At 50.1% G+C, this 12,093-nt stretch overlaps 1 protein-coding gene across 1 annotated transcript; it reads left to right on the forward strand.

The window, feature by feature from the left end:
- Window positions 1-3,642: 3,642 nt before the first annotated feature.
- Window positions 3,643-4,708, forward strand: HRG_09842 (uncharacterized protein; the record flags this gene model as incomplete). The annotated part of the gene is made up of 2 exons (XM_044868313.1): window positions 3,643-4,242; window positions 4,439-4,708. The coding sequence occupies 2 exons, from the start codon at window positions 3,643-3,645 to the stop codon at window positions 4,706-4,708; spliced, it is 870 nt and encodes a 289-aa protein (XP_044716894.1).
- Between the last annotated feature and the right edge of the window lie 7,385 nt (window positions 4,709-12,093).

Consider the following 12,093-nt stretch of genomic DNA (forward strand, 5'->3'; position numbering starts at 1 on the left):
TGACAAGAAAGGTCTCAAGGGAGCCAATGTCTGCGGTGACAGAAAAGCTAGAGAGAGTCCATATAGATCTTTGGGGGCCAGTTGAGCTATCACTTCAAGGAATGAAGTACATGCTGACAATCACCGATCAGGCTACCGGGCGAGTTTGGGTTTATTTCTCTAGAGACAAAACGAGAATTACCGACAAGATCAAAGCCTGGGTAGTTGTTGCAGAGGCAGAGTGTCGCGAGTACGGAAAAGGCGAAAAGGTCAAGGCGATGCGCTTTGATCGCGGAAAGGAATTTCTAAACGAGGCAATGAAGGTATTTTGCACGGGAAGAACTATTCGGATCGAACCAACAGTGGGCTACCACCCGAGGGGAATAGTATCTCTGAGAGGAGCATGAGAACCATATCAGAGAGGGGTCTGCTATGCGTCACGAAATGGACCTCCCGGCAGCATACTGGGAGTTTTCGAATGCAACAGCGGCCTATCTGAGAAATAGGGGAGTTGTCAAGGGAATGGCTAAAAGCCCATGGGAGTTATGGCGTGGAGAGAAGCCAAGATCAGGGCACTTGAGAGTGTTCGGATGTCCTGCCTGGGTATTTATTCCCAAAGAAAAGAGAACAAAGCTTCTGAAAAGAGCATGGCAAGGAGTTTTTGTTGGATACAAAGAGGAGACAGATAAAATCTATCTAGTCTGGAACCCAGCTGATAAGAAGGTCCACGAGGTTCGATTCGTGGAATTCGATGAGAGCAAGTATATGGACAATGAAATCAGCCAAGAATCACAATCGCAGTATGACGATGAGAAGGAAGAGAAAAGGAGCAAGGGAGCTCACTGATGATGACTCTGATGCCGAAGATTCGGTCGGGGATAGGACTACGGACCAGGAAGCTACAGAAGCTGGGAGGATGCCGGAGAAGCAGCGGATGGGAACCCGACCGACCAAGACACTGCAGATTCGGAGGAAGAGCTCCAAGGAGACACAATCATTGTCAATACAGGGGAGGCGGATATAACCTCTCCTGAAAGGAGTCTGCCGAAAACAAGATCCCAGATTCGACGAGAGGCCGTGGCACTCAAAAGAGCAGAGAAGCAGCGAGCAGAGCTGGAATGGCGGCAAAGAGAAGAACAGCGCATGGCAGAACGTCTGAAGAAGCGAGGGGAGAGTGGCAGGAAGGAAAGAGCCATGGTAGCAAGGACGCTTCTCCAGCCTAATACAGACCTGTACGACTTCGACCCGAAAAAGCTTACCTTCCGACAGGCGATGGAAGGCAGTGAGAAGGATCAATGGGTAGGAGCTATAGATGAGGAAGTTCAGAATCTCATTCGACGACAGACATTCTCGGAGGAAATCAACGAAGTTGACGTGCACGGAGAAGAAGTAGTTGATGCCAAGCTTGTGTTTGATCACAAGAAAGACAAAGAAGGAAGATACTACGGTATAAAGCACGTCTAGTCGCGAGAGGGTTCACACAGAAACACGGGATCAATTACGAGGAAACCTTCGCACCCACGATCCGGCTCGATGCGATGAGGATCATTCTAGCTTTAGCGGCGAAGAAAGGCTGGAAGGTATACCAGATGGATGCTGTGGCTGCGTTCCTTGCAGCAGACCTAAAGGAAAGGATCTTCATGAAAGTGCCAACTGAGCTCCAGCAATATTTCGGGAAATACGTTCAGATCCTGAAGAGTTTGTACGGATTGAAGCAAGCAGCAAGGATGTGGTATTTGCTAATATCAGAATATCTCAAGGAGATTGGTTTCTCACCGATGACAGTGGATCCGACAATATTCAGACATACAGAGTCGGGGGTAATCATCGGCGTGCACGTGGATGACTTTATGATTACAGGGGGGGACGAGGTTGCCATTGAACGGGTCAAGGAAAAGCTGAAGGGAAGATTTGAGATGAAAGACCTCGGAGAAGCAGAGAACATTCTCGGAATTCGGATTCAAAGGCACAATGGAAAGCTGATGATTGATCAATCACAATTTGCGAAGGAAACCGTGGCAGAATTTCTACGACGACTCAATGAAGCACGCAACCCCATGGAACCTGGAGCTATACGGAAGCTCGTTGAGGAACCGGACGACCTCTGAACCATGACGAATGGTTGAAATACGTGGAATTGCTCGGAAAGCTGATTTGGCTATGCAATACGAGGTTCGACATTATATTCGCAGTTAACAGAATGGCATCTTTCACGGTAGAGGCATGCTGGAACCACTGGAAGGCTTTGCTACGAATATTGGGTTATGTCAGCAGGACTATTCACCACGGTATCACATATGGCGGAAATAATGAGCACGCACAAGGAGTCGAAGGCAGCGATATCGACTATTATTCCATTGACCACAACATCGAAGGGCACGTCGGCTCTGCAGGCCTACAAGATGGGGAAGCGTTCTCTGACACCGACTACGCTACTGATCCAAGGGACCGGAAGAGTATCCTGGGGTTCGTCTTTATGGTCTACGGAGGCGCCGTCATGACGTATAGCAAGAAGATGAAATCAGTGGCAAGATCTACGACAGAAGCAGAGTATGTTGGGATGGGGAGGCCACAAAGCTGCCCTCTGGGGACGTCGACTACTTGCAGAACTGGAAGGAAAGGGGAGCAAACAGTGCCATTACTGCTTGGAGATAATAAGGAGCTGTACAGCTGACCCGAGGAGTATCGAACACGTCGAAAATCAAGCATGTTGATATAGCATTTCATCACGTCGTTGATGAGGTCAAGGAAGGAGAATCCAAGTGTACTGGGTTCCAGGGGAGAATATGCTAGCAGATGGGATGACCAAGCCTCTGCCTAGGAGGCTTTCGAGAGGAACAGGAGGAGGATTGGAATTGGACCCGTACGCTATGAATAGCGTTGCCATTGTATTAGTTGAAGTCTGACAGCTCTAGGGGAGTGTTGACTTGGTATGAGACATGGACCAAGACATGTTTAGGCAGCACTTACAAGTGGTGAGTCACTGGATAGTGGCACGGACGTGCCACTATGTATATATATGTTGAGAGCTGTCAGACAGAATTGAATAGAAGCAAGTTCAATCGCAACAAAGTTATTTAAGTATAATTGTGTTACTGTCTAGATGCGGAGGACTTCATTATGTGGGGACATGGGCTCTACTGGCCCTACGCGAGAAGGAGGCTTTATAGGAGGGTCTCGGAAGACATTCGGACCGGGGTTACACGCCTCCCTTCATTCCTCCCTTCCTTCCTTCTTCTCCTCCTTCCCTCATTCTTCATCTTTTCTCTTCTCTTCATAGATTACCAATACAACAGTCACAGGCATAGCTCTTTAGCACCTTTGATTCGTATTCTCTATCACCCCTGTGCACAGCACGAATACCCACGACCCAACACTGATCAGTGGTTGAACGTCTGTTTAACCACAGAAAGTTAGGTATCGAAAAGCATCCCCGTTTCCTCGAAGAATTCCCTGCGAGACCTATTTCTATAGGTTGCACCACAGTCCCGAGAGAGGAAGTTTGCAAGTGGAAGAGAAAGACCCGATTCCTTGAAGAATTCCCTGCGAGACCTATTTCTATAGGTTGCACCACAGTCCCGAGAGAGGAAGTCTATGCTACACACACGACAAGAACCGACTAGACCAAGCCGGTAGGAAAGCCTTGACATCACAACAATCAACATGTCACAAGGACAAACAGAAGGCATAAGGGTTATACAACCTCAAGAAGATGTACGCCTACGCCAACCTATTTCTGCTCAGGAATTTATGCGCGGAACCGACTTCGCGGCCGATTTTTCCGCTATAGACCCTCAGCTTCGATTCAAAGATATCTCAGTCGATAATATAACGGAGATACATGCAACCACGTACGCAGCTAAGGCCCTTAAAGCCTATACTCTTGAGAAGATGTGGGATGATGAAGTCTTCCATGCTTTCCAACAAGACTTTGAAGGATGGACGCTAGACATGTTCCTTATGGTTGAAATTTCATACCGGCGGGAGCTCCGCCGGGTTCTCCGCCGAAAGGGAGTATATACTGGGACGAACCACCAGCGAATCGAACGATCCTTGATTAAGCTACTCGAAGCCGACAGTTTCCCTACTTGGGACCCCGAGGAATTCACAAAACAGATATTTGACGTACGATCAAATGCTTCCTGGCAACAACAAGCCCTCGCAACGCCTTCTTCCCGAGAGAATATCCAAAATCCGACCCAAGACCAGTCACCAAGGGACCAGCCTACAACCCAAGCCCAGGCTTTGCAACAGCAGCAACAGGTTGTTTCAAGGACCCCAGAGGCCTCCCGAGCAAGCCCAACAGATGACCCCCCAAGGAACCTTATTCCAAGCCCCATTTTCCCAGGAAAGCTTTCCCCAAGACATCCCCACTCAACAGACCCAGACGAAGTCTATTCCCCAAGCCCCCTTACTACAGTCATTTCCTTCAAGGCAGACCCAGCCTGACGGGCATCAGCCGTACAAGGCCCTGCCCCCTCGTTCCGTTCCGAACGAACGGCTTGACCCCGCCGTTTCTGCCCAGTTTCTAAAGACCTTTGACAAAGACCAAAAGTACACAGGCGAGCCCTACGACCTCCTTGACGATAAGATGAAGATCTTTTTCAACATCTGCTTCCATGCACAGATCCGGGAGACCCAATTCTATGCGGTATTTCTAGGATTCTTAACGGACGAGCAGAAACCTTCTACCTTCATTACGTCGATCAAGACGATACATTTGCAATAGCGTATCACAAGGTTAAGACGCATTTCGACACCGATGTTAACCATCATCACTATTACACCGACTGGACAACTGCTACCTTCGATAGGGTCCGTAGGGAACATAGTGATAAGACCCTACATCAGGTTCTTCAGCTGCTACTTGATAAGCTACAGCTTTGCCAGAGGGGCCCTAGGCCCTGAGTATCGAGGGGAGGATAATTTACGTACTACAGTTATCCGAGCCTGCCGAGGAGTCATAGAACTTGAACACGCATTGTTCAAGCCTGCCCGCGTGTGCGAAGAGCTTTTTGCTGATTTACGGTCTTCAATCGAGACCTCTATCAGTAGACAAGCTATATATACAACCTCGACGGACAGCTACTACATGGACCGACGGTACAATCAGTACGGTAGGAACCGCGGATATTCCTCTTTTCGGCCCCGAGGGAACCCACAAGGTAGCCGAGATCAGAAACGACAGTGGACGAAGAAGTGCTTCGTTTGTGGAAAGCCAGAATGTTGGTCAACGAGGCATTCCGACGAAGAAAGACGTAAGTCACGAAGCCAGTATATCTCACAATGCCACTTCAGTGGGTCTACGGCCACAGCTACGGACTACGCTGCCTACCTCACGGAATATGAAGGAGCCGATACGGACGAGGAAGCCGACTTTGACCCTAGTGACCCGTTTGACGACGAAGACGAAGACCAGTTGCAGGACGTAACGCAGTTCCTTACAGACCAGGCTTTCTTGCACCAAGTCACCGGAGAAGACATCTACGCCGATAATGCCCCAAAGACCCCATCCAACCAGTTCCTTATTGAGGACCGGTATGCAGGACGCTTCAAGGCATCCTTCCAGATACCGGTGCAGCCAACGTCTCGACTGTCGGTATGCAACAGTATCTTGCGCTGCAGCGGGAAGATCCTTCCGTTGCTATAGATAAATCGACAGCCGGAAGAGCTTCCATCACGTTCGGAAAAGGAGAGTCAACATCGTCTATAGGGAATGTTAACGTACGAACAGCTATTGGACAGATCGACTTCCAGGTCCTCAACGCTCCGACCCCTTTGCTTTGCCTTGCAGACATGGATAGGCTGCACGTCTATTTCAATAATACCACAGACGAACTTATCCAAGGCGAGACCCGCATCCCTATTATACGCAAATGGGGACATCCTTGGTTTCATCTTAGCAAGCAAGAACAGAGCCTTTTTCTTACAGAAGGGGAACTACGTCGCCTACATCGCCGTTTCGGGCACCCCGCTACAGATCGCCTATTCAAGCTGCTAACCCGGGCCGGCCACGAAGTCGAACAGCAACGGCTAGAGGAAATCGGCAAATTCTGTCATCACTGCCAACTACACGGACGAGAGCCTCGTAGGTTTAAATTCAGCCTAAAAGATGACCATGAATTCAACTATGAAATTCTTGTCGATGTGATGTACTTAATTAGCCGCCCTGTCTTACATGTCGTCGATTCTGCTACTGCTTTCCACGGGCTAGGTTCCTGAAGTCCCTATCAACAAAGGACACTTGGGAAGCCCTCCGCTGCTTATGGATCGATACGTACCAAGGACCCCCGGACGTTGTTACCCACGATGCAGGTACGAACTTCGCCTCAACGGAATTTCAAACCGAGGCCAAGATGCTAGGGATTACCTGTAAGGAAGTCCCTATTGAAGCCCATTGGTCTATCGGCAAGGTTGAACGGTACCACGGCCCTTTGCGACGAGCGTTTGAGATTATGTACGCAGAGCTCTCAAGCCAGGCAGACGCAGATTCGATCCTCCAGATGGCCGTTAAAGCAGTCAACGATACCGCCGGACCAGACGGACTTGTACCTACCCTTCTTGTCTTCGGGCTTACCGAATCACCGCCGATTCGCCGCCGAATCCTCGGTAATCCGACGCGGTGAGGTCGTACGCAAAGCTATGAAGGAACTACGCAAGTTTATGGCCAACCGGGACGTTAAAGAGGCCCTAGGCACACGCAATGGTCCAACAACTATTGACGTTCTAAACCTCAAGTTGCAAAGCGAGGTATGCGTTTGGCGGGAGAAGGTTGGCTGGCGAGGCCCTATAAGGTTATAAGTATAAAAGACCATGATATCACGGTTGATATGGTTAACGGACCAACGACCTTCCGATCAACTGTCGTGAAGCCGTACTATAAGGACGATAACTCCCTGCTGCCCCGGCACGGACGAACAACCTCGGAAGAGAGGACGCCCGCTTAGATCGACGAATGCACCCGCAGCTCAGACAACGGAGCCCGCAGCCCAGACAGCCGTAAAGCCGCCCACAGGACCACGCAAGCGAGGTCGACCCCGGGATCGAAAATAAGAAGCATAGCTTGTACAACGCCCAGACCTTCCTACAGAAACGGAAATGGACGATATTGCCCTTGCCATTAAGCTTCGAGACGACGGCGTCATTACAACGCCAGGTGCCCCGTTTGAACAGTCCGATCAAAAGGAAATCAATGACCTCATCGGAAGGGGGTATTTACCTTCGAGTTATTCGACCCGACCAAGCATCGAGGAACACGGATTTTCAAGTCACGATTAGTCCGAGAAGTTAAAGGAAAGTATATAAAGCCGTACGAAAAGTCTCGCCTCGTAGTCCAAGGCTATAACGACGACGAGAAGAACACTCTTTGACCCAATCGCCTACCATCCAGCGGGCTAGTCAAAGACTAATCATAGCCCTTGCCCCAACGCTCCTTACGTCCGGTATGTCCCTCGAACTAAGGGATATATCACAAGCCTATACGCATTCAACGACAGGACTTGCACGCCTAGTCCTAACCTATCTTCCCATCGAACTACAGGATAAGTACCCAAAGGGACTATCATCCGGATCGTCCGCCCTCTTTATGGCATTGCAGAAGCAGGCCTACATTGGTTCGCAACATACCACAAGCATCATAGGGAGCAGCTACGGATGTCGACTTCAACGTTCGACCCATGCCTCCTTATAACGAACACGGACCCCAACCAAGCGTTTGGCATAGTGGGCATGCAGACGGATACACCCTGATCCTCGGAACAGCAGGCTTTTCTGTACACGAAGAAAACAAGATACAAGAAGCTAAGTTTATCGCCAAGCCAAAGACAAAGCTTTTAATTTCTTCGGCCCTAGACTTCAACGGCTGTACGCTTGCACTAGACGAAAAGGTCGAATTCACCTTAAGCAGAAGGGACAAGCTAAGAAAATCGCCCTTATTAACGTGGAAGCTTCTGATCGTATGCAAAAGTACATGGAACAACGCGCCCGAGGAGCCTATATCGCCTCAATCTGCCAGCCAGAAGCTACGTGTGATATGTCAACCGCGGCACAGGTCCAACAGCCCACAGACACGGACTGCATCACCTCAACAAAAGACTCAAATGGCAACAGGACAACCTACAAAGAGGATCCAATACGTGCCCCTAGACCTACAGACAGCTAAACTAATGGTCTTTACGGATGGATCATTTGCCAACAACAAGGACCTCTCATCACAAATCGGCTTTCTTGTTATGCTTGTTAACGAAAACAAGAAAGCTCCGAGGATGTTCCTTCTTTTAACATTAACGGCAATTTGATCCATTGGAGCTCTACGAAGTGCAAGAGGGTAACCTGAAGTGTGCTTGCCTCCGAGATCTACGGCATGACCGACGGATTTGACATCAGCCTTGCTATTGCAACGACCCTAAGAATGATCACCGACCGACTGAATCTCCTCCAATCCCCTTATCGTCTGCGTAGACTCTTATTCCCTTTACGAATGCATTGTCAAGCTCGGCACAACAAAGGAAAAGCGTCTTATGATTGACATTATGGCTCTACGGCAGTCATATGAGAGACGGGAGATATTAGAAGTCCGATGGATCAACGGCAACGACAACCCAGCTGATGCAATGACGAAGGCGTCACCAAACAAGGCCCTTGAGCGCTTCATCTCGACTAACCAGCTGACTATCCGGGTAGAAGGGTCAGTCCATAGGCCAGTGTGAAACAGAGCGTCTCCTTGCCTTTTGACTTCTTTCCTTCCTGGCCACTAGATTATCAACCAGCTATATTGTTACCTTTGTCTTTCCTTGAAAGAAAAAGTTGCTAGTGTCTAGATGCGGAGGACTTCATTATGTGGGGACATGGGCTCTACTGGCCCTACGCGAGAAGGAGGCTTTATAGGAGGGTCTCGGAAGACATTCGGACCGGGGTTACACGCCTCCTTCATTCCTCCCTTCCTTCCTTCTTCTCCTCCTTCCCCTCATTCTTCTTCATCTTTTTCTCTTCTCTTCATAGATTACCAATACAACAGTCACAGGCATAGCTCTTTAGCACCTTTGATTCGTATTCTCTATCACCCCTGTGCACAGCACGAATACCCACGACCCAACAGAAGGGGCTATTTATACAGGAGGCCTTAGGGAGTTCTGGACACCTCCTGGGTACGGGGCTCTACCCATGCATACTTGGCTGTGCCCACGCATAAAGGGGTTGCCTTCCTTACTCAGGAAGTCCTCATGCGTTCCTGCTACATGGGCCAGGAATCCCCTCTCCGGGTCCCTCCCTAACAGGGCTGCCCTGGTCCACCGACAGAAGGATATCAAAAGGCTTTAGTGAATCGGTAAGGGCATGGCCAACAGTGCCAATTTTCAATATATATTTAAAACAACCAATGGAATCGGCGATACGCCCCTGCAGGCCCTCGTCAACGCGTGTCAGCAGGTGCTCCTAGGGAATCATAATGCGGTACCACTGCGTTTGGATAAGTCGGCACAGAATAATGCAAGTGCATTACCGTACGGCCGCCAGTAGACGTAGGCTGTGTTGTTACCATGGCTTGGCCGGGACTGTCGTGCATCGAAGGGGACGGTTGCCCGCCATAGACGCAGCCTTGTCGCGTGGTGCTCGCGCGACTCAATGGGGTTGTCGGTGGATACGGAGAATGAACAGCCGATGCCATGACTGCGGTAGCCACGCCCATGTGATGTTGATAGCCGTACGAGGACGTCACGAGCTGCGACGGCTCCCAGACGGACGAACTTGTCGTCGACCCTCGGTGGTGGAGGGTTCCGAATCGACTGTCCCGACAAATATAGGGAGAAGTCTTCATCTAGACTGGCCAGTTGTCGCGGCATCAGGAGCCGTTGCAGCGACTGGACAGCGGCAGTAGGGTCGTCGGCGTGAAAGGTTTGGCCTTGGTTGGAATCAAGTGGCAAGGTGCCCGACTGCAAGAAACGGGCTATTTGGTCGTCGCTAATGCCATGCCTGTTGAGGAGCTCCTGGAGCTGCTTGTTCTCCTCGGCTACTCTTCTCGCGGCCATCTGGACCTCGGTAGAGGCCTCGATGCCCTGAGTCTCGTATTCTCTGAGTCGCCGTTTGAGGTCCTGGACATACTCTCTCCGTCGAGCGCGCGATCTCCTCTGGTTGTCTCGAATTCGGGCTAATTTGTTCTCGCGCTAGAGCAGAGAAAGAGAAAGGGACTCTGCTGTTAGTTAAGGCCCTTCCAGTCTACGGTATCACCTGGGTTGATGTCACTTACCGCGAGGGTTGACATTTGGCTTGCAAGCTTGTTTGGGGCCACCCTCCTTGACTAATGAACGGGGAAAGGATTGTAAAAAATAAGCGTCTCCAAGTAGAATATCTGTGAGCGTGTAAGAGAGTTGGGGGGGGAAGAGATGGAAGAATTGCTCCAGCGGCTCCAATCCTTCTATACCTACTCGAGACGCATGCAAACCATGGCGCAGCCCTTGCAGCCTTCACGGATATTTGGACAGGTGACGGTTGGATATGCATTTCGGCGTCTCAAATAACTACACGTCCTCATGCGCCTCGCTGACTGTCCACCCCAGCCGATCGAGGGGCAGCGACTTACGAAGTACAATGGAGAGTGTGACATTGTCTGGCGCGGAATGCTTAGTGGTTCAGGATTCCTCGCGAATTCCGCAAAAAGAGGTCATAGACAGGCGACCTCCAACTTTAATGTCAATGATCTATTTTGTAGTGTTCTCTACTGCGACGGCGTACGGCAATGTAGCTACGGCGCAAGGTAGCAGTAGCCAGTGTTAGAAGACGAGTTTATATTATTACATGCTCGTTCTCGCCGTGGCATCTTCGTCTATATCTCTCAAGCTTTCACTCGCATATCTCTTCAGTTTTACAAGGTTCATTTCCTTCGCTATATTCTCAACAGCTTGAAAAAGCTGTCGCTACTTAGGTTAGTTCCCAATCAAGGTTGCTTCTGGGAGAACTTACAAATGCGTTCTCCGTCCCCTCGCGATCAAAACAGCCGCCCTCGTAGAGGACATACCGACGAGAAATCTCCATGTTCTCGGCCACAGGGTATGGAGGGTCTCTCCGAGTGTGTCTGAGGATCCAAGCTGTCCTTGAATTGTGCAATCGCCTGGAGATCTCGAGGTGATAGTGTTGATGAGCACGCTTGCGCAAATACGCGTGCTCTCTGAATTCTCTTCAATCTCTTTGAAAAGTTGCCGCATGATACCAAAGATAATTGTTTGGAAGGCGACGGTAGGGACCTCAGTATGTGTGCCGGTAAACGACTGGATGTCTGACGGAGGCCCTTGGATTGAGATTTCATGGCCTCTTCGATCTGTGCCGTCTTGGGCTTGCGCTCAGTCCCATTGTTCGACTCGCCCGCAGCGTTACCCGAGTCTCCTGTATCATTCACATCAGCCAAAGGTTCGCTGGCGCCATGAAATATCACGAAGCCGTTCTTACTATCGTCCTGGCGCTCGGGCTTTGGAGCAGCTGTCGTGGCTTCGGCGTATAGGTTGGGTTGTTGTTGGGCCGAGAGCCTTTCGCACTTGCGTAGGAGTCGAAAAGATGACGCTGAGGTTGTGACATTGTCTCGATTAGATTCGCTACCACAAGCTCTCGCATGTGCCTATAGGTAGCGTGTAAGACGTAAGTACCGCAAGATACTCACGACCTAGAAGTCGAGTGTTGAGTCAAGGTATGAATGGAAGACGGAGTTGGTAGCAGAGCTGGGAAACACGACGTGAAAGCCGGACAGGTAATCATACAAACCAGCAGTCTATGGTGGCGTCTAACAAGCTGAGTGTATAAACATCGCGATGTCTCGTTTTCCCACCCTAAGGGTGTCCCTGACGGCTCTCTAGAGCCGCTCCTTTGGACTTCCGGCTAATTTTCATATATTGCGAAGTATTGCTACCTCGTTAGATAGAAATGTAGGTCTCGCGAAGGTCGCCGTCTTCTTCCCGAAGTTGATGCCGACGTGGGCAGCCCTCCCTCCCCTTGTCGCGAGGCTCTGATGCATTTTGCATATGGATGAGATGAAGTGGGATTCTTATCTCTCCAACTAAGCTATGACTGCCTCATCCTTATGTAGGAGGCAGCCAGGTCGGACTATCTAGGTGATCCGGCCGGTTTACA

Source organism: Hirsutella rhossiliensis, assembly GCF_020360975.1.
Source record: "Hirsutella rhossiliensis strain HR02 chromosome Unknown scaffold00013, whole genome shotgun sequence".
Classification (NCBI taxonomy): domain Eukaryota; kingdom Fungi; phylum Ascomycota; class Sordariomycetes; order Hypocreales; family Ophiocordycipitaceae; genus Hirsutella; species Hirsutella rhossiliensis.